Source organism: Amblyomma maculatum, chromosome 3 (genome assembly GCF_055883805.1).
Source record: "Amblyomma maculatum isolate TAMU_Amacu chromosome 3, ASM5588380v1, whole genome shotgun sequence".
In the NCBI taxonomy this organism is placed as follows: Eukaryota; Metazoa; Arthropoda; class Arachnida; order Ixodida; family Ixodidae; genus Amblyomma; species Amblyomma maculatum.
This window is the reverse complement of record NC_139346.1, coordinates 190,547,983-190,571,534: the sequence shown is the minus strand read 5'-3', so window position 1 is coordinate 190,571,534 and position 23,552 is coordinate 190,547,983. Positions and strand designations below refer to the sequence as shown.

The 23,552-nt window shown below is 45.5% G+C and overlaps 2 protein-coding genes across 2 annotated transcripts in view; one reads left to right on the top strand and one right to left on the bottom strand.

Moving 5' to 3' along the window:
- Nucleotides 1–299: 299 nt before the first annotated feature.
- Nucleotides 300–2,723, top strand: LOC146197268 (neprilysin-1-like). Its single transcript, XM_084597159.1, has one exon. The coding sequence runs from the start codon at nucleotides 300–302 to the stop codon at nucleotides 2,721–2,723; it is 2,424 nt and encodes an 807-aa protein (XP_084453285.1).
- Nucleotides 2,724–9,679: 6,956 nt separating this feature from the next.
- LOC146197267 (uncharacterized) overlaps nucleotides 9,680–23,552 on the bottom strand; it is a 15,447-nt gene continuing 1,574 nt past the window's right edge. Inside the window, exons 2-8 of the mRNA XM_084597158.1 lie at nucleotides 23,456–23,552; nucleotides 21,896–21,976; nucleotides 20,040–20,123; nucleotides 17,360–17,522; nucleotides 14,241–14,408; nucleotides 10,315–10,449; nucleotides 9,680–9,784 (exon numbers count right to left, since the gene is read on the bottom strand). The exon at nucleotides 23,456–23,552 is cut by the window's right edge and continues 23 nt beyond it. Coding sequence (XP_084453284.1) covers nucleotides 9,680–9,784; nucleotides 10,315–10,449; nucleotides 14,241–14,408; nucleotides 17,360–17,522; nucleotides 20,040–20,123; nucleotides 21,896–21,976; nucleotides 23,456–23,552 — 833 coding nt within the window. The remainder of the gene's footprint in view (nucleotides 9,785–10,314; nucleotides 10,450–14,240; nucleotides 14,409–17,359; nucleotides 17,523–20,039; nucleotides 20,124–21,895; nucleotides 21,977–23,455) is intronic.

Sequence of the window (23,552 nt, the reverse complement as noted above, 5' to 3'; positions counted from 1 at the left end):
CTGATGAAGAAGAAAATGGTCGCGTGGGGACCTCGCGGATGCAATTTCACAAGGGAGATGCTAGGTGAGACTTAACTGCTTTTTCTTTTCCTTTTTATTTTTTCCAAATTCTAGTTAAACACCCATATTTATCTTAATACACCAATTCTTGATCATGCATATATTTAGTATCTGCAATGTACGGTGGCCAATCCTCTGGTTTGGGTATGTGCCATTTTGATTGAGGTCATCATCATCACCATCGAAGAAGGTTGCGCCAGAGAAGAAGCTTCTCCACGGTCAGTCACGTCTCCTCAATCATGTCCAGTAACCGAATCCGCGAGGGCGCCAACGCCACAGGCGGAACTCAACCTCGGGAAGGGCCTCCTGACAGTGGCTCGCTCTATCTAACCGAGCTCCCGATCGCCACCCTCCAGGGGCAATCGCAAGTCGTGGTTGCCCGCTCGCCTGGCCGTTTGCCGTATGTAAGCGTGTTTAGCGTCGGATTCCTCATGGCCTTTGGGGGCGTTGCCGTTGCCATCTACACGATGCACCTGGACGGGGCCGTCGTGGCGCTCTTCCACCGCGCCATGTCGGCCCTGTGGCCAGCCAGCGAATCGACGGGCGCTGTCCATGGCGTCACCACGGCAATAGGCAGCCATCTTGCATATGGCGAAAGGAGAGTCCTGCTTACTCAGACACGCTGCGAAACGGACGCCTGCGTCTGGGCTGAGAACTACATTCGTGGGAAGCTCAACTGGAGTGTGAATCCATGCAGCGATTTTTATGGTCATGTCTGCTCCCATCACTGGATGGCCCGGGATCTGGACCTCCAATCGAGGATTTACAGAGAGATGACAGTCGGCGTGTTGATAAGGGACATCGAGAAGTTCTTCCGAAGCTACATGAAGGATAACCAGGAGCGCTACCAAGAGTATCCTGGTGTGCTTTTTCACGAGACGATCTCGCTCTTGACCCGGTGCCAGGCGGATGAAAAGGATGACAAGAATCTCGCATCCATGCGCGCTCTTCTAGAAGCATACAACCTCGATAATTGGCCCTACAGCAAGGCTCCCAGTAATGCTGTCGTTGCGGAAATTTCAGCATCGGTGGATCGTGATTTCGGTGTATTCCCATTCGCTAAGGTTTTCCTGCAGAAGCTGTTCCCCGATGATAGCGGCTACACTATCCATATTGATGCACCCAGCCTTACTCTGAAAAGATATAACCTGGCTTACGGTGTTGAATCACCGAACTTCACTGCGATTGTCGCCCTATCACTTTCGCTTTTCGGGGAGAGGCAAGATGTGACCATGCAAGCTGAAGCCATTACTCGTCTCGAGAACCGTTTCCATGAACTCATGTCTTTACCGTACGCCGTAAAGTTTCAGGACAGAATTATGCGTGTCGAGGAGCTTCACGGCACAGCTGATTGGGACTGGGACGAGTACCTTAAAATATTACTTGAGGGTACAGACAAATTGGACAATAATACGTTAATCGCCATTCTGAACTACAAGTACATCAGCAATTTGGCCCTTGAGATCAACGGTACCGACACTGCCACTCTTCTCAACTATGTTGGTTACCGTCTTTTGGTACAAATGTCCCCCCTGTTTAGCAAAGCGGCCAGCCCATTGCTGCAGTTGAGTCACGACTACTACTTGAAATTTGTTCCGGCCAGGAAACAAGCTTGCGTGCATCTGCTAGAAAGGCTTTATAAGCACGGAATGCATTTTATTGCCCGCATGGCGTTAGGTAAGAACTTGCCGTTTCTTTTCAACAAAGATAACAACGGTATGCCAGACCTCAAAGACCAACTCATGAGCAGTGTGACTGGTCGTCTAATCTCTTCGGCGTCGTGGATGGAGCACCCAACTACTGGCATAGCGGTCAATAAGATCAATGATTTGCGGCTTGTCTTCCTTGATAGCAAAGACGATGTCAACACCATCGGAACTTACTACAATGTAAGTACTCAAACTCGTGACATGAGCCAATTGGTAGAGAGGTTCCGGGAGCTGCAAGCTGGTACGATGAACGTTTATTGGAAAGCTAAGCCTCAAAACGAGGACCTCGACGCGAGATATGATCACACAGCTTTGGCGACAGGTCATGAGTACTACTTTGGCCTTAACCTACTTTTCCTCCCGCTCGCCAACATTGCCTTCCTTAGCAACATTACCAAGGCCATCGACCCAGTACTTTTGCCTCTCATCATGGCTGAAGTCTTTCGTGGTATGTTTGCAGTGGTGGACAGGCGAGGCGCAGCGGTACACCACAAGCTTGCTGTCGTCACTTGGTGGAGCGACAACGAAGTGAAAAAGTTCTCAGAACTGGAACACTGCTTTCAGGTTCAGTACAATGCCGAGATAAGTGATATGATTGGTGACGGTGTTAATAGTCACGTGAAGATGGCGGAGAATATAGCGGACAATGCTGCTCTGGGTCCTCTCCACGACATGTACGTAAAGCTTCTAGCGTCCCAAGATGGCGCTGACAGGCTGAAGATCTCGGTGGATAACCGCCAGCTGGATATGGGGCAACTGTTCTTTGTTCTTTACGCGGTAGGACTGTGCGATAATCCGAATGAAGACTTGTGGGCGCGGAAGCTGAAGTTCGGCGAGACACCCGGAAGACTGAGGGTGAATATCCCGCTCATGAACTTCGCCACTTTTTCTGCAGTCTTCGGTTGTCCGGCTGGCACGCCCATGAACCCAGCTCGGAAATGCATTCTTTGGTGAGCGGCTCCGCTCCTGATTGCTGGACTAAAACGCTTTTGTCTACTTGCTAAAGAATGAAAAATAAATGAAATGTGTTTAAGATTAACACTAACTTTTCATTATTAGGACTACTTTATTGTTACTGTGTCATGTCAGGACATAAAAAAATTATGTTCTGTGAGAATCTAAATTTCAATCACTAAACGGATACCAGAATTGAATGTCTAACTCTCCTGCAATGGTCTGAGCTGACTTTCTTTTTTCCCCAATGTATGAGCCCACTGTCTGTATCTCCTGAATTTATTTTCTAGCATTAATGATCTGCATAAGATGAAGCTGTGTACAATAATATAAAATCCCAACAATTTATAGAAACGAAGCTATCGTTCCTTTATATTAAAGTTTCTTTAAGATTCGAACGCACGAATCAGGACAGTGGTGTCCCACCATCGTGACTAAGAGGTTAGGGTGCTCGGCTGCTGAAACCAATGTTGCGGGTTCAATGCCGGCCGCGGAAGCCTTTTTTGGATGGAGACAATAAACAAGGCAGACGTGTATCGTGCGATGTCGCCACACGTTAAAGTCGAAATTTCTGGAACTCTCCACTGCGGGGTCTCTCATAGCCTGATTCGTTTTGGGAGTTTTAATTCTACAAACCGAACCGAACTACGAAAATTGTGCTGCTGGTGTTACAATGGTCCCACCCCGATGCACGCCTTTGATTTTGGGAGCTGTGTCAAGAAAGCTTGAGAAAGGTACGACGGACAGCCAGCCATTCTCCCCCCAGCCACAGCCAATCAATACATTTTATTAGTTGAGTACCAGGGGTGGAGCGCTTCTCAACGCAGCAGGTCAGGATGACTTAATTATGCGCCTCGGCGATCAGCCAGTTGTATGAGCCGAGCCTGAAGGCCCGGCTCCCAGTACCCCTCGTTAGTTTATAGGAGAAAGGCCAAACAAGGCAGGTCTATGGGATATAGAATAGGGAAGAATCTGTAGTCGGAATACTAGTGCAGTCTCGGTTGTCTTATTGGAGAACTGCAGCATTTGGGAAGAATTATATGCATTGGGATATTACCTCTGATTACGCTTCTTCCATTGGCCTTCAGCTTTCCGTGTGTAGAACTACATACACGTGTGTCGCTAACCGCTGGGGACTCCTTAAACTTACTGCAAATTCAATTCGTCTCTGTCTATCAGGCACTCCCTACAGCAAAGTCCAAGCGTAAAAAAATCTGGGCTTAACGATTCACCAGTCAGGATCAGCGACTTCTTGGCTTTCGCAGGCAAAAAAAGCAAGCTATTTAGAATATGGGTTTGATTAGAAGAATTGCTCCGAAAACGGGTGGCGCTGGCTTGTCTGTTGCATGCCAGTTGGTGAGGGCGGTGCTGCAGCCACGTATCGTTTATCAAGCCCAGTTCCAACATCTTACAAGAGCACAATTGGACCGCCTCAAAGCAGTGAACCGAGAAGCTATGAGAACCATTACATGCCTTCCACGAATCACTCCGGTCGTAGCATTACAGGAGAATGCGCAGCTCAACACCATTGATGAGCTGGTGCAGCAGCGCCGTGATGCGCGCAGACTTAAAGCCTCTTTATCACATTCCATGCAAGCACTGAGGGCGTACGCAACTTCACATATTATTCTTCAGCCACTTGCGCCAGTTCTCCCTCCCTGGAAGTTTGTACAGCTAGACGACAACAAGCCAAAAAATAACCTCAGACCGACGTCTGGCAACTCGGCATCGTCCCTTCGCCAGAGATTTGAAGAGCAAGATGCTCACCTGCCTCAAGGATCTATTGTATTGAACGTGGATGCAAGCATACAAGGCTGTGAAGCAAAGACAGCAATCTACAGCCCGTGGTCTCCTAGCCTGAATCAGACCTCTACGTTTAAACGTTCGGAACAACCTACATCTTTCTGCGCTGATCTCGTGGCAGTTCAGGAGGCGCTCTGCTCCGTGGCCACCATTACTATGTTCCCTACGGCCCAAGTTGTCATCCGCACTGACGCACTTCAAGCGGTACGTTTGCTCCGACGTGTCAGCCGTTGCCCAAAAATATGTCAAGACATTCACCAGCTTGCGGCACGCATCCCGCAGTCAGTACGAATTGAGTGGGTCCCACGGGACCTTCTGCCTTCCCAAAGTCAAGCACATTTAGCGACTCGCCTCGTTACCCAAGACTCATCATTACCACGGCTCTTTGATGTGGACGACACTACCCTCCTTTTATCAAGAAAGGAACACCTCCGGCGCCGCACATGTGCTCTTATCCCTCCGTGTGAGGTTTCCCTCCCCCGCGGTCTCACCTGTGCAGAGGAGGTTGCGCTTAGGAGGATCTGGGTCGGGGTGGCCCTCACACCAGCTGTAACTCGGACGTGGTCGTACTTTTGATAATTATATCCCCGCCTAGGGTGTCCGATTTGTAAATACGAAAACGGTGTAGCCGACATTCACCATTTGTTGTGGGTCTGCCCAGCTCTGAAACCGACAAGAATCCGGCACTTGACGATAGCTGACCTTTAAGCAAGCAATCCTGCCTCATATCTCGCTTGGGCGCACTTGGACTTCATCAAATCAGCCAACCTTTTTCCATTCATTTAATCAATTAGCTCATTCTTCATCTCATACCCTACTGATGCCATGAGGCAATAAATATCGTTAAAAAATGCATTGGGATCTGACTGAAGAAATTTTGTGCTTCCAGGATAGCGACCTATCGCCTGATGGGCAAAGCAACGCTAAAACAAGTTTCAATCACTTATTTCTTGAACTGCTTCATTCGCAGTGGGTTCCGATTCGGAGGAGCCACTCTAGGAAACCTTTCCAAAGCCGAGTTACCCGCGCTCTCGCACTGAGAATTATGACGACACAGAAACGTGCCTTACAAATGGGGGTTGTAAACAGTGGGCCTTAATTACCCCGGAACGACATGCATGATGTAAGAGACGCGGTGGTGGAGAAGGGCGCATGAATTTATTCCACTTTCAGTTCTATTACGTGCGCTGAACATCGCACAGCACATGGGTGTTTTTATATTTATAGCCGCCATCAAAATACAGTCGCTGAGGCCGGAATCCAGCCCGCGACTTTAGGATCACTAGCCGTACGCCGAAGTCGGGCTACCGTAGCAGAATAGCCGTGAAAAGGCTCCACATGGAGCGCTATTTCCGTATGCAGTGCACGTGGAGGTATCTCCGTAGGGGAGGGGGTGTCTAAAGCTCATATAATATGAATATTATGCTTCATGTATTCTAGCGAAAACGAGAGCATTATGGCAGTAAATTTCAGCTTTTCATGCCTATAAAAGGTGGCGAAAAGCAGTTACTTTGACTACCTAGCGGAGCCTAACGTCAGATGCCCTATTAGCGGTAGCCATGCGCGTGCATGCCTCGTATACTCGCGGAATTTCTTCCGAGCTTTTCAAAACGGCTACATTATTTTCTTGGTGTGACAGCTGCTAACGACATGGGTCCGTTAAATATTCCTAGTCAGACTACTGTGAAGAGACCCAGTGCGACATAATTCTGGCTTTTGTTCATCTTAAGTGCGTTCGATGATGACAAGAATCTGCAGTTGCATGGCTGAGACAGAAGCCCGCTCAGCGGCCGCTGCAATAAGCCATTGCTCATATCATTGCCTATCAATCTTTCGTGTAGATGGCGCCGTCTTGAGTCGCATCTGGAAAATAGGGCGATGTGGTTTCAACGTTTCGCTTCAAGGTACCGCGATTTGCGGTTTCTCGCCGACGTTGTTAGTTTCCCGGAGAGTGCCCTGGTTGGCTCCCCGTTCTTTCGTTTTTTCCTTTACTGCTTTCCAGGGGCTCCAAAGTCTGTATTTTTTCCGCTTAGGCACGATTTGAAGTTTCTATGCATTTTTCAAATGTGCCTCATGTCAAATGTGTCTCAATCTACCAGCTACTGGCGCAGTAGTTATGCGGCGACTCCCTATAACAAAGTTACCCGCTTACACGGCGCTGCCGCCAAAGAAAATATTCTTGTTGCGACGCAGTCCGATGGATAGAAGGATGTATGGACGGATGTTAAGAGCGTCCTCTTTGAAACGGGGTGCTGATAGTCATCACCATGCTCAATTTTTCTTTTTATGATTTCTTATCTTAGATAACTCTTCAATATTAACGGCTTTACATTTACATACGGGTTATCTTTAAATACCCTCGTTTAATTTTGATTTAGCTTCCATGAGTCCCCTCCCTGCTATTTATCCACCAATATTCCAAACGTCTCTTACTAACCTTTGCAGCTTCAGTTGCTATCACGCTGTTTACGACCGCCAAGGGCGATGACTAGAGTTTATATGTCCGCATCGACATCTGGATGGATACTGTCACAAATCAGTATATAACACGTTTTATCGTTTCTAGCATCTACCGCACATAGCAAAATTTTTATATTCTTGATCAAACTTGCTTCTCTAGCTTCGGGTTCTCCACAGAGCGGCTTGTACGTATGAAGGGTTTGTACCTAGGAACTTACTGAAGTTTAAATATGCACTATACATTTATACATGCAACAAGAACCTTTAGAGGTTCAAGCTTCAAACAGCGCAACATTTAAATGCAAGGATGAGAGGAACGGTCACCACCGCGCTGACGTCAACTGACAAAACTTAATATGGTGCTCGTCCTTCCTCTATTGATTGTCCCATATATGTGTCTGCTCTTTCGTTTTTCGTTGCCATGAATTACAAACGAGTCCCATGAGCCGTATGCACTCTTGACTGACTTCTGCCTATTGAGCTTTCACAACATTACGCAGTATAGTCGGAAGCCAATTTCAAGACAAGCCTAACAACAAGTCAAGAAAAAATTTGATAGGTTAATCAGCGCTACCAAGCTACATAGTACGCATTTCTGAGACGCGGGTCTGCTAGTGACTACTATGATGAGCGAAGATAAGTTAGGCGCGTCATTTCCTCAACCGTGATAACATACCTTGTTTTTTTTTTCGCTACTGTTCGCACCAAGACATACCCACCTGTACTCGTTTTGTCAACGCTTCCTCAATTGTGATAACCCAGACATACCCACCTGTACTCGTTTTGCCAACTCTTCCCACTATCTACATCATAGCAACTTCTAAAGAAACTCGCTGGATACAAAATGCTGCTTATTGTTCAGACCAGTTCAGCTTGGCTAGGAACTCTAATTAGTACAGGCGAGCTTTGTAATGTCTAATCGTGTATGCCACTATAACCTCGCACACCACTTCTAGAAAGCAGTGCTACTTTCAGCAGAGCCAGATTTCGTCAGTGTAAGCAGAGCTGCAGAGTGGAGTGGTATCTAATCACCCGTAACATTGCCCACCTGTAACAAGATTTTGTAGAGCAGTTTATCAATTGTTGCGTTACCTACAGCTTTAAAAATGAATCGACGAAGTGTCGTGCGAATAAATCCCTTAATCACGGCAGATGGATGAATGACGCAGCAGTTGCATAAAATAGCAAAAGGTGAAGGCATATATACCTTCTGGCAAGTCTGACACTGGCAAGCTCGAATAATGGAATTCAAGCGCCTGCGCACACTTCAAGATGAGAAATCGCCTAATGATGGACTGAAATATTTGATATAGCGCCTAAGAAAGATATAATTTAGTGACGTACGCTAATTGTAGCTTTTTTTTCTGATTTCAGTATAGAGGCATTTAAGCTTAAGAATTTGATGTCCACTCCGTGGTACACAATTTATCTCACTGTAGGAATACATGCGTGTTGTTTCGAGTTCTGGCCCTGAAACAAAAAGAAGGCGCTCTATTTAAAAAAATAAAATCCTATGGCAGCAGCGATGATGTAGCGTGTTGTGGCTGTAGGAAGAAGGAAAAAATGCACGGGCCTGCTACTGGCTCTGTAGCTGAGCCACCTCCGCTGCCTCGTGCGGACAGAAGAGAACATAGAGAAGAAAGAAAAAGAAGAGGGAGCGAAAGACGCGCGCCGCAACAGCCGTCGTCCACCACCTAAGCGGTGGCTGGCTAGCCCCCGCCGCAAGCGGCGTTGACCTACCGTCCTAACCCCGTAGGGCCAGGAACTACCACCCTCTGACGTAGCGTGTACGACATGTAATTCTCTCCTGTTATTGGCGTCTGGGCGCAAACATTTGTTTGTTTACTTTACTGTATTACATGTTTCAGGCGAGGTAAGTATGGCGGAAGCAAACAATGAGGGGGCTATAGCACTGGCACAGGTTGTTGCGAATAAATGAAGAAGAAAATGCACAAGTTACTATCACGACTCCCATTGGGTATTTATTCGTGAGCCTGAGCCAATTATTTGTCTTTTTCTTTTTTGCTGCTGAGAGTTTGTCCATGTAGCCTATTGCAGTCAAAAGCGCTCAAGTACAGCGAGCAAGAGGCATTAACAAATGGCAGAAGTAAAATCTGCGACGAAGCATAAGAAAAGGAAACGAAGATGCATCTTTAATTTAAATACAATCAATTACATGTATCCACTCCTTATTTATTGAAGTAAGACTTGAAAGCTTCTGTTCGTAGCTTGGTTCACGGTAGTGGAATGCACGTCACTGGAGGGAAATTGATGAGTGCGTCCTTACAACGTTATCCGTGGTCGCGGTAGAATCCACATCTCACCACGAATTCACTCGCATATCAGCGCAGAATACACACTAGAAAGAGAACATCTGCAGAAGTCAGGCAGTTCAGTGATAGAATGCAATGATTATTCCTAGCTTACCATTTAAATTCTAATGCAAAATAAAGATGACGCCAAAGCGGCTCATACTTCCTTTTGTAGCATAAAGATCTATACGACAACTGTACGAAAAGTAAAAATAAAAAATAAAAAATTAGGAGATCAGAGATTTGTTCGTAAATTAGTGCACTGCGTCCAGGAGAACTGTCCAAAGATGAGGGGCACCATGGCACAGTGTTTAGCTTGCAGACCAAAGGCGGAGGAGAGATGTCCGCCCCCTAATCGCATCCGCATCGAAAAGCGGCGTCTCATTCAGCCGGCGCGTTGACTAGCATGTCGGCATTGCCACTTATGTTGAGCGTCATAATGGCCATACCCAGGACGACAGCCTTGATGAATAGTCCTAAAAAAACCTGCACAAAAATAAAATGAGGTTAACTGAAGTATAGGAATTGAAAGTTATGTATACAGTTTCGTTTCAAAACTTTAAGTCGTTGTTTCGTTCAGAAAACGCTTTTTACGCAGTACCACTCGCTTTTTATTTATTATTTATGTATTTTCGACTACACCTAATTGTGTCACACAAGGAGGGAGGGGGAGGTTATTTTACGTACTGCAGCTCTTTGATGACGAATGAAGTTAAAAATTCATTAAAAATGAGAAAATAAATCCTCACACTCCGGCGTATAGGTGGTTCGACATGGTATGCGAATTCAATCAGGTTATCTAAAGCAACATGAACAGATATCCCTATATCGATGTGGCTTGCACTCGTGAACCTAGTGCAACCAGGCATAAGGGCACGTAAGTGTGAACATGCTATTCAAGTGATGACTGCTCAGACCGACATCCTAATGTTTGGTCCATGGGGATGCACAAACACACTTTTGCCTGCAGTGAAGTACAACTGCCCATGCGCAGATTAAAAATGCAATTTGCGTACCAGCTTTCCGAAAGAAACGCGAGCCCAGTCGTGCAGGATGGCAAGCGGCGCCGACGCTGGCATGACGACATTAGACGAGGCGCCGATGATCACTGGAATGGCGTAGTACGTAGGGTACTTGCCCCGTATCTCGGCCTGCGCGGATTCATAAGCGAGAAATGGTTTACTCTATGGCAAAGAAGAACAAAAGACATCGCCTAAATGAAAGTAAAAAGCATTAATTTGCTGCGGGGAACTGCAACGTGAATGACTGCTGGGGCGTAGCAGGAAAGGCCCGATGGAACTATACAAATAAACTGAAATACACTGTTCCTGATCGACCCTTAGAACTATGGCATCCTTACTCATGTTAAGTCTTTGATGTTGCTGACTGGCTGTCAGAGACGTGACGCTATTATTGAAGTAATCTCTCAGACTTCCCTGGCTGTCTCTTAGACTTTGTGACAGCATCGATCACAAGAGAGTTCTTCCCCATGCTATTCGATGGGGATGTCAACATCGATATTGGAGAGAACGTAACTTTTGCCCGGACTTGCAGTGACCAGTAGCATTTTGAGGCAGTGACGTCCAGCAATGTGATCGCAACTGTTGTTAGAGATGCGATTTCATGAAAAATAGCTTCGGCATAACACTGCTTTATCCGGGTTTGTAGCCGCAATAACGCGTTGGCATTGTAGTCGCACTGTGCGTATCTTTTAGGGAAGACGCTCCTCTGCTCCCATGCCAAGCCTCATGCTCATCTGGCTCTAAATATTTGACCTTGAAATCTTGAGCTACGCGGCAAACATGGTCTTCACACTCTCGCGCTGTGGAGTGGTTATCACCGTCTTCATAAAGTTTTATCTGAGCCGCTGTTTCATTTAGCCTATAGGTAGAGACCGCAGGCTGCCGAAACCATCAAACAATGAGCCAGACAAGTCCGTTGCTGAGAAGCTTACTAAGCGCGGAACCGAGCCACGATCGAAGCTGCAGCAGCAACTCCCGCTGCGACCGATGGCTTATGTTCGTGAAACTTTGTCCAAAGGGTAGTTAAATCAATATACAATTTCCTTTTGCGTGATGTGTTCTCCTTTATATGCATTAAGGGGGAAGGCTTAAGAACGCCGGTCACATAGTTACATACCAGCAAGTCTCTTCCTCTGCGCTATATCCATTAAAAAAATAATATATATATATATATATATATATATATATATATATATATATATATATATATATATATATATATATATATATATATATATATATATATATATATATATATATATATATATATATATATATATATATAAAATATAATGTGAATGATATGCTCCGACGATACATTATTCGGTCCTCAGCTAGCCCATGGTCATCTCCGGTCGTCTTGGTAAAAAAAAAAAAAAAAAGGATGGAAAGGATGGGTGGAAAGTATTCATACCGGGTTATTGGGCATGGGAGTTGAACTATAGTAGTAGGATATAGGAATTGTAGGATGTAGTCGGCACCTTGGTTTCTGGAAATACATTTGGCCCGAGGCTAAAGAAAAACAACATTCAGACGTATAAAATAGAGGCTAATTAAAAAAAAATAAAAGTGCGCACCGGGAATTAAACCAGCATCCAGCTGCATGTCATCCCAGCACGCTAATAAAAAAACTGAAAACTAAAAGAAACTAGAAATCTAAGCTAGGATCCAACTATTGATTTTAAGGCGAGAGTAAAAAATATGGCAAAACAAACACTGCAATCTAATACTAATGTATGATAAACAATACACTAGAATACAATTCAATATAGCCGCCAAAAATTTCAAACTTTTTTGTTGCTTTTCTACAGTCGCTAGCATACGGCCTTATAACTTAGAGCACGGAACAATTTTGTACTATGTTTGTTCATGCTCGTTGTCGCGAGACGGGATGTTATCATTTTTCTTTGCTACTCAAGATACGCCGCGATGTATCGCGAAAGGTCCAGCCATGCGCCTCTGTTTCTACAATGTTCTCGATTGTAGTAGTCCCATTTCGCGTCTTGATTCAGATGTTTCTGTGACGACTGTCACTTGAGCTCCGACAAGTGCAGTGGGCATTTTGTTGCTTTATTTACCAGATTCTTCGATTGTTGCCTGCGGCCTTGCCACCACTAAGTGACAGTATATTACAGATTATGCTTTACACAGCTGTATCGCTCCTAGTTGGTAGTGAGTAACCTAAGTTCTTTCTTCAGTTTTGCAAACAAGACCGCAGCTTCTTCACTGCAGTCTGTTTTAGTTATCACTTTACGGATTTACGCAACGCTCTCTACAAAATATTCGTGCACAAATCGAGTAGCAGGGTCACAATGACAAGAATCCATTGTACTATTACACACTGCGTGAAAGACAAGGACAATTGTGTAGTATGGTATCACTGCGTCCATCAAAGGCAAGAACCTAATACCGTTCCGTGGGAGCGCCCTTCAGTGTGCGTTCCAGCATATCTCAAAAGAATACGGCAGTGTTGCAGTGGATGAAGACGTTTTCGATATTCTCCTCTTTCTTGCAAAAACAAACAAACAAACAAACAAACAAACAAACAAACAAACAAACAAACAAACAAACAAACAAACAAACAAACAAACAAACATTGTGTACCCCATGGCACATAAACGCCTTTTTGGTTCAGCCAATTGTTTACGGGCAGAGTTCCTGTGGTCTTTTTTCAAGTGCGGTCGTAGTTCGTCAGTTGCCCTCTAAAAACGCTGACTTCATTTTTGGGGGGAATAACACCTGGGATAACCAATGTCCTCCATATCTATAATGAATCGGGTTTTGCAGATACATCTCGGAATATTTTCATTTACCATCAGCTGTCTGTTTTGTCGTCATCTTAGAGCGCATGTTTTTCTTTCTACATAGAAAATTTCATGGTGCAATCCTGCGTTTTATAGGGCATGTTTTATCTTCAAATGCTGCGAGCGGAGTAGCGGCGCCAATATTTCACTTATCACTACGCCTTTCGCATATACAAACCCTCAAATAAGCATCTCTGATGATGAGTAGCTATCGATGAATAGTTCGATGGGCAGCGACGTGTTCACTTAAGCTTGGGCATGCTTCTCATATTCCCGGATAAATGATTATTTATCCCTTGGACATATGAACGTGCAACACAAGATCGGACGAGGTACAGCGATTGTTGCTTGTAATTAACGAATAGGATTACGGGAAAGTAAGCGGTACCAGAGATGAATTAAGTCTATGCAGAGATCGATAACGAAAAATATGCTTTAAATAATGTTCACTATATTTTAATACAAAAAAACAACAACGCTTGGTTGTTTTTTAAATATTATGCAACTTAGTTGGGACGTCACACGTGGACGTAAAAATCTGCCTTTGCAACCATGCGCAAACAAATCATTATAGTATTGGAGCACATCCAACCCTTATAATCATGGTACACAGGACCTATATTTACAGCAATGGGAAAATACAGGACCTAATCACCCCTCCGATATCTCCTAAAATATATCCCGCATGCGATATACAACAGTTACAGGAGCTTGTTGTTAAGGAAAACACGGGTACAACATGCATACTCTATGCGTCTTCCTACTGATCCTGCATGCTTCTTTCATCATCATCATCATCATCATCGTCGTCGTCGTCGTCATCAGCCTGACTATACCCACTGCTGGGCGAAGGCCTATCTCATATTTCTCCAATTAACCCGGTTCTGTGCTAGCTGCACCCACTTGACCCCTGCGAACTTCTTAACCTCATCCGCCCACCTACCTTTCTTGCTTCTTGCTTCTTTATGGGTCCCTAATGCCCCACATCGACTCCTGTATGCCCCTTTATTATCTCATATAGGACCTATAAAATCGTACATAGGCTTTTACAATAGAGATGCCCGACAGCATCCGCCGGTATAGTAACGTAACACTTGGTGATCATTGAACACTCACGATGTGGACTACGACAGGCGCCATCATCTCAATGAGCACCTGCTTGTCAGCCGCCTCGGCCAAGAGCGATGCGATGACGGCCAGTATAGCTTGCACCTTGATCGAACTGCTCTCCTTCCAGAACGATGGGGACACCAGCTTGATGGCCTCACGCGGGAGGTCGTACGCCTGGCAAAAAAAAAAAAAAAAGTTTCACTTGCAGCCCTGTGTCTTTTTGGTCGCATGTCAGTCATTGCGCTGCCAATAATTGTTGGCTGAAATTCGGGATTAACGAATATTGGGAGGTCCGCGGAAAAGAGTTGCGAACTTTCACACTGTCCATAAACGCATGACCACCTGGAAAATAAAACAAATTGAAGAGATGCCGTAGAAAACCTTATAACATGCAATAACCACATTACACGAAAAAAAAAAGTTTTTTTTTTTTCAGAAGACAATGAAGGCCACAGCAGATAGCTTTTATTGACCGCTTCAAGATGGTGCTACAACCCATAACATCAGAAAAGTGCATATTAAAAGTAGTCAGTTTTGAAGCGGAGTTTCCTAACTGGTATGGTCAAAACTCCAGCACAGGCTTTCAATTACGTCACCATGCGCATAACTCTTGTTGGTCTAGGTCCCTCTGCTCTCGGATGCGCTGCCTATAGACATACATGAGGGCAGGCACCAGGACGCCATGAATGCGTTTAATTCCCGGCTGTCCCCGGCTATCGATATACCAACATGGCGCTCAATCTCCTTAGCAGGCGCTCTGTCCCAAACCTCGTTCTCTTCCTCTTTCTCATCATTATTCTTGCAGATTCTTGCACGAATCTGCAACACGCTCCACGCCTCCTGTGAGGCGTACCTGGAAGCTGTCATCTCGCTCGTGAATCTCGTCAACCATAACATGAGCTACTTCATGAAGACGGGCATCCAACTTCCACAATTAGACAACAGTTCAGAACAAGATGAATCTGCTGGGGCGTGGCAGCACAGATTTGAATCGCACACTATAGCTCAAGCTCTGTTCAAGTTCTTCCGAGCATTTTGTTTGCTGTACGCCAAGCAACATACTGCGCAGATTCGTCGGCACTGAGTGACCACAATACATCGCTCAACATCAATCCCAATGTTCAAGTAGCAGTCCAGTAAGTGCTGTGGCACCTCGGTAGCTTTCAGTAGCTTGTGGCACTCGTTATGATAATCACTTGAGCCTAACGAATGCCGTATAAGGTGCTCTCATTAGAGTTGTAGACCGGAAGTTGATTGTTCTAATTAAGCATCTGCTTCAGTTTAGTTCTTGCTCAGCTTACAGGCGGCATAGTACTTTTAGAGAAAGGTTCACTTAGCTGCTCCGCGTTTCCTGGAAGAGTGACAATCTCGATTCCCAGAGCAGTGATGGTTTTATGCAGTTTCTGCTTCACCTCTGGCTTGACGCTCCCTTTGTAAGTCTCCTGGCACTCTCAATCCTTTTGGTTACCATTGTGTAGGGCTCGATATACCCAAGGTCGAAACGCTGGCGCACCACGGACAGAGTGTAGGGATTGCGCGCTATCTGGTTGTTGGAACCTTGCTCGAATGCCACTTCAGCCGCCTTGGAGCAGTATCACCAGCAGCACCTTCATCATTATCGCCATCGTCGCTTCCACCATCCTTCCTATCAGCAAGACTAGGCCCATTGTTGTGCAGAATGCTCTTCTTACCTCTAAGTAGCCGTCTATAGGAGTAGGCGGCGCTAGCATGTACACCCGCAAAATTTTTCATCGCGTATTCCTACCTAACCGTCTGCCGCCTCCAGACATTTAAGTTGCATTTAAGTTGACGGAAAGTTGCGCCTCGTTACCCAAATTAACGTAACCTCACGATCATCTGGTTCCTAACATTGGGCTTTTACCTATCGCGCTGTGCAGCAAGCACTGTCGCCTTCGTTTACAAGGTTACTGATCTGCTCAAGGTAGGTAATGCTCGCGTCCTAGTATCATCAGCGCCTCGCCACAACTGAGCCGAAAAAAAGAAAACATACTGCCACGTGTTGTCTCGACACTGCGCCAGAACGAAGAGATCAGCTTCCCTGCACCTCAGAGAGGAGAACATTATATGCTATCTCCGAAGCCGATTACGCCTCGTGTAAAACTGCAACACACTATCGAGCTGTGCAGTGAGCATCCTCGTCTTCATGAAGATTCATCTGTGCCGCTATTTTATTTACCTTGGGTAAATATGCAATAAATATATCCTATTGGGGTGATTGCGGGCGAGGTCAGCGAGCGTTGTGTTAGGCGAATCCACCAGGCGACCTGACAAAAACAGGCGGCGTGATGTAGAGGAAGCCACTCCTGCTAAAGACAGACTGCTGCCGTCCCAGGAAGACTGCCGAGATCGCGTAAAAAGAAGACAGACTAGACCGTTGCCAAGAAGCTTACCAAGCGTGCAAGCGAGCTGAGATCGAAGCGGCAGCAGCGACTGCAGCTGGAGTCGATGACTTACACTCGTGAAATTCAGTTCAAGGATATCAAACATCTACAATTTTTTCTCGTGCTCTTCTGGTTTCAGTCTTAATAGCACTATGACGTCAAAGGCTCGGCGCCATGTTGAAGAAAAATGGATGCAATTACTGCTTCTTCATTCGCTGTCCTTCCGGCTCTTGAGGCAAGCACACTTTATCGTTGTAGTAAAAATTAAAATAACAAAGCAGCGATTACATCGATGTCTTTTTGTGCCTCGAGTGGCTCATGCTGACCATGACAACACAACACCACCTTGACGGCTGAAACCGAAACCCAAATACCAAATGAGAGAAACTGTGGATCACTTAGAGGCCGTAGGCGCATATAAAGTGAACCCATGAATAATAATGTATTACGCATCAATACAAAGAGGATGACATGTAGCCAAAAAGTATCCGATAACCCTCTCAGCAAACTGAAGTCAACGGCATTTGAGATTAGCCTTTGATTGCACTCCGGCTTTTCTTAAGTTTTTTTGCCTTGATTTTGAAGCGAATAACATGATCTATTATACACGGCTGTATACGTTCTGAGCAACATACATCATTCATGCTAAAACGCACAATATTGCAAAGAAGAAAACAAATTGAATAGTGTATCTTCTAGAGTGAAGCGAGAACTATGGCGTACCTGCATCAGCCTGGAAGCGACCTGCGTGGCTCCGAGAAGCAGGAGGATTCCCCAGGGCAGCAGCGCCCAGATCTGGCGAACGAAGTCGAAGGCAGTCGCCATACACGATGTCAACAGGCTCGTAGCCAGCATTATGGACGCCAAAGCCCCCAGGAGTGCAATCCTGCACACGTTCATCACGGTGATGCTTTTTTTGCGACTAGCTAACCAGCTTCATGACTAAGTACACAGGAGCATATAACATAGTAGTTGGAAATAGCTGTTCGTTCGCACTTTCCACTGCTCCGATGATGTCGATCCAAAGCGCCTGATTATAACCCTAGCAAAAAACCGTACGAGTCACAAAAACCTCATACAGATTTCTAATACTAACCTCATACAAATCTCATACAATCTCATACATCCTCATACGTTAAATGATAATTGTATGAGATTATATGAGATTCATACGAGTTTAGTATGAGAAATCTGTATGAGGTTATTCTGACTCATAGGGTTCTTTCGCTAGGGAACGTCCAGACCTGAAGGCACAGTTTTGATTGGGAGATACACATGACGCGTGCTGCCGCTGCTCGTACGGCAGGAGCCCACATGCTCACCTCTGAACTCGAGAACAGACAACGGAGCGGATGGACTTGAATATTCTCAAAACTATTCGCTTCAGCGCAGAAAATTCTCGAAGCAAAACAGGCACTGCACCCACAACCTCGCTAACAAACACCTCCATCTCGGTAATTAAAGAGAAACAAGAATGCCGAAGCTGATGCACTGAAAGCTTGGAAGGATTGAACCTCGCGTAAAAACGCTGCAGACCCCTGCCAAAAAGCGGGAGGTAAAATGCACTCGCCCGTTTTTCTCCTGTTAAGACTAAGCATTCTGCGAAAGTGGCGGCGTCAGTGACGTCACCTTTAAAGCGCTCGAGATAAGCAGGCAAGGACTTCAGATAGGGAAGCCACAAATATTTTGTTGCGAAAGCAATACTCCGAAGCCAAAGCGAGACCTCGGGTGGCCGCAGCTACGCCATGAGGAAGCGTAGCTACGGTCTCCTCATAAAGAAACTCTGCCTGCTATGGCATTTTAAATCACGTTATCCCTATGCCATGGGCAGGAGCTGCCAACTCGGGTGGCTCCTTTCATATGGGAAGGTGATATTAGAATCAGCCTGCCAGAACCATTTGCATTCTCGTACCCCTGCGACACGCAGGCACGCCCATACGGCTTGGTTGAAGCGTGACTTTATTGTGGGCTGATAGCTTACGCTTAAGTGTCCCTAATAATTTAGCACCTTACACTGATAGGCAAAAGAAGCTTCCACCGTTACTCTCGCAGTTCAACTAGGGTTAACAAGAGCTAAACCACAACTAATTTTTTCTGTTACACTTACAGGTTTTTTTTTTTTAAACTTCAAATAACGCGATAACCTCTTCAAATGACAAGTCGATAACAGGCCCCTTTATGACCCCTGCAATGGAATAGCAGCAAAATTAATTTTGGGCAGGATCTGGGGAACATCAGGCCCCAGAAAACAGAAGGGAAACACCCACATTGCCTAATCCTTGTGTCTACTGGCGGGGTAGGTAGAAATTTTTTATTTTCCTTCCCCTATTTAAGCCCAGAACACCGCATGCCCCTATTGCCTAGTGTAGTCGAGATATTTCTTTTCGTTAGCCTTAAAATACCGGATGCTGGCTTATTATAAGCGAATCCAAGCTCGTGTGTCGAAAGCGTACTTCACTCATGTTACCAACCGGTGAGGCGTTCTCTCATATAGCAGAAAACTACGCGCTTGTCCCTTGACCAACTCTGCTCCTTTCTTGTCTTTGAACTTTATCCTTATCTATGAAAAAGGAAAATAATAACAGTAACGTTATGAGGCCCGAAGAGAGCAATGTGGTTTAGAGAAATAATGATATTCTACTCAAATTAAGAAGAAATGGGCTTGTGCAGGGAACGTAATGAAAATACAAGATAACTGATAGTAGTTGAGAGTATTGAACTGGATTTTAACGGAAAGCAATAGCGTGTATGTGTATGTGTGGGGGAGGTGGGTGGGGGGGGGGGGCAGAAGGCCAGGTGGTCGGACAAGATCGCGAGGTTAGTGGGGATTAGGTATGCGCAGCGGAGGCTGGACAGGCTAATAAGGAATACCGATGAGGCCTTTGTAATTCAGTGTGTGTAATCAGGATGCTGCTCATGATGATGATAACGAAAAAAAAATACGGCGGGAAAGCAAGGGCTTGCTGGTATAACTGTCTATTGTACAACATGCAGCAAGGATTAGTAGAGCAGTTAGAGTTATGCTGGGGTTAAGGCGACATTTTTGGATATGCGCTAAGAGCATGAAATGCTTCCCAGGCCAGAGACGGAAAGCAGCGAACACCAAATCATTCCTTAAAAATGGCAAGTCATAACACAACGTTTTGCACGCTAAATTTAGAATTGCCGCGCCTTTAGAATTTCATTACAGGAGACACAACTAAGACACTTCAGAATAACCTCTTCAAACAGTGCCAAATAATCTAATGTCACGAAGAATATGAGAGGAGCGCGAAGCACGATAGTGCCACGTTAAATGTCTTAAAAGAAAACTTTATGATCACATTGCGACGGGGGTGTGGGCATGTTGGTGTTATACGTTTCTATTTGGAGGTGTGGCTAGTAATACAATGCCGGGACTCACCGGGCATCCATGCCGAGCAAAAGCGCAGGTGCGTACACCAGGCTGAAGATGGCCACGTACACAGCGCTGGCAAGCTCCACGCCCCTGGGCAATCAAGGCGTCCAGTCGCGTTTAATCAACTCAGCAGCTATACGGTGCATGCCCTATAGCTATATATTATTCCTTCATATTGTCACGGAAGCCGGTAGAGCTAAGAAAGCAGATTTAATGGTCACCAACACAATGACTGCCGAAAGCAGACACGACTAACACGACTAACCAGAGGTTAACCAGCTCGCCATCGCCAGTAAGCATTTAGCACTGTGGAAATATGACGACGACGATGATGATGACGATGATGATAGGTTTTAATAATGCCAGAGAAGCTGTTGTTAAACAATGTCAAAGAGCCCGATATCATTCTGTACACAAGGTGGGGTGGAGGACGCATTTTCTTAGAGACGCCAAGTACTATAGGAGAAAGCATGTACCTATTGTAACCAGTGGTGGGTAGCAGGCGCAACTGCGGATCGATCCCTATACCTCCGAAAGACGGGTGCTCAAACCATTAGCTTTTTTTAGGCTCATAGGTGTGCGCAGAAAGTGTGCGTCCGCGCGAAGCTTTCACTCCTGCTAGCGCTTCGAATTCGAAATAGGACAAAAAGAACGATTGTACGAGTTAGGAGGAAAATGAACCTAGAAACCAATTTTGACAATTTTAGTGAATGGTTAATAAATTCTGGGCAAAAATGTCAAATTTGCCTCGAAACAGCACCGGACGTCGATATAGTCAGAAGATGTGAAGGCAGCTATTACGTCGGCATAGTGTAAAAACATCAAAATTGAGTTAGAAACCCCGGATTTATTTCTAATTGGGTTAGAAACGTGTAATTAAGTGTAATTAATACTTAATATTATCGAAGGACCTCTAATTTGGGTATACTTACTTTACTTACCTGCGATGCGGCGCTCACTGGAAAATTCCTTCGATCTAAGGCACTGCCGCAACATATGGCGCGAGCCTCCGCCCGATTCAAAGCCTTATACATATATCCATCGCCCTCAAAGCATTTTGGTTAAGGACAGCGGAGAGGAAAAAAAAAAAACCGACTACATATTTTAGGCAGGCAGAAATAATCAAACAGAGATTGTCTGATTGGTGGTTAAAATTAAGGGAGGAGTGAATTATCATCCTGCACTAAATGTAAAAAAAAATATATATACAACATGCAGTACTTGACGCGGCTAGGAGGCGCGAGCCGCCGATATTCATCATCCGTCGTATGTAAGCAAGCGAAGTAGACTGACGTGCTTTCGGAACATTGTGGAACGTGTGTGCGATGGATGCGGTATACAGCGAAGTATTGTTGTAAAATGTGAAGAATATCACGTGTGAAAACAAATATACAGACAAAAGTGAAGTAGTGTTGTAGAATATGAATAAAATCACGTGTCAAAACAAATAATGAGAGCAAAGTCAAATTGTGGACTAATAAAGAAGCGGTTCACGAGAAGTATGTGCTTATGATGCTGAAGAGCATGAGAAAGCGATGTTAAACGGAGCCCGATAACGTTATCGCCTTGAACTCTTAAATGTGAAGCTTAACCGTCTTCCCATTTTTGCTTACTTTTATGTGGCTTGTGATTTTTTAGAGGACTATTAAACGTTCAGAAGGAGCAAAAAATTGATCTGCAGCCTGGTGACCAACAGCCCTGTAAGTTGTAGTGGTGAGTTGGGTTAACAACCATTCTGATAAGAACACCTTCCTATCCTTTGGCAGCGTGCTTGACCATAACCGGCCAAATATAGGATGCTAATTCTGAACGTGCGGTGGTCGTTAACCTACGCTGCATGCACGATACACAGAAATACTCACCTTTGGCTCTGCTGGCCACCATGCCTCTCCCGGGCTGCTCTCTTGACCGACAGATTTTCCGGTGAGAACGGGTCCGGATCACTGCGACATATGAAACATCAAAAAGGACGTCCATAACGGGGATCGGTACACGCTGTGCACCAAAATCGATTTGCTTCATAAAGAAAAAAAAGAATTTATTGCGTTGTCTACATGCATGACCAAACAAATTGGCCGACGGTCGACCGTCTCTAAACGACGGGGCAGAGCTCGGCAGCCGGTATTCTCGACCAGCTAATGCAGGTCCAAAGGTGGGCGCTAGTTGGCTGCCAAATACGCTCGTGAATATAGTTGGCCAAAGACCTTAATCCAGATATCGGTAAATGGTTGGGAATAAGTCGGCACTCAGCACTCGGCAGCCAATCATAGCCCAAAGTGGGGCCGAGGCTGGTTGCCCACGAGGTTGGCCAAGTGCTTTGAGGCAGCTACGTATCGGCAAAGGGTAGGGAATTAATGGGCAACCAATGCTCGGCAGCCAAATATGGCCCAAAGACAAGGGCTACTCACGAGGTTGGCCAAGAGGCATGTATGTGCTTAGCGAATGAATTTGCATAATGCTCACGCAAAAGTGACAGAGCGAAGTTTCTAAAAAAATTACAACCAACATGAGCATGCCCTCTTTTATTTTTCATTTTACCGTCGCAAGCTTAAAATTGATTGTAATCGCTTCTTTCGACTTGCGAGGGTCACTGGCTCTAAAATGAGTGCCTCATGTGAGGGATATATAGGCTCGCTGAAAGTTGCTGTTAGGTGTGTGTGCACGCGGCGTGGTGGTATCCTTTTCGTAGTGTTTCTTTGGTTCACCGTTTCTTGTACGATTGACATAATGTAGCCGTTCGTCATGGATTATGCTCACTGCCAGACATCGGCTCCTTGCAATCTGTTGCCATAAAAGTCACTGTATTGTTTCAGATTTGGAAAATATTCTGAGGGTCATCATTTTATTTTCACGAAGAAAGTGCGTGTTTTGTTGGCAACGTCACGGACTGACATTTGAAAGTATTCAGGCTAACTTTTGTATTTCTGGAGTGGAAGTTGTCTGCAAGGCCGGCCTTCGACAATGGCCCGGCCTCGGCTCAACGTTGGTAGCATAATAATGCCTAGGTCGGTCAGGCTGCTTGCAGACGTCGAGCCTACATGTAGCCATCATAGGACTTATTAGGTGGGCTGCACTAAGGCCAATAACCAAAAACCAGCTAGGCTCGACCTAGTCGACTGAGTTTGGACCAAGGTTGGCCATGTTGTATGTGAACATAGGACCAGAGTAGATTTTCCAGTTGCGAATTAAGCCTAATAACCTTTTGACACTTGAGCTACCCAGTGCATAACTTCCCTTCAACTAAGCCGAAAACTTAACAACTGGGGTGAGCAATTCTGGCCGAATTTGCAAGGCAGTCATGTGCTGAAACGTGACGCCAGCAAATAAAGTTCATTCTGCGCGCCGGGGTGAGAACCGTTCCTCAAGCAAGCCCTTATCCTTCGCCCTTTGCTTGGCCAGCGAAGACAAGGTGTGGAACTCACTGGGGCCTCACGTACGACAGCCAAATCGCTGCGCTGCAGGCGATCAGCGCCAGAACAGTCCCAGGTAGCGTCACCATTGCCCATGTGACGCTGGTCA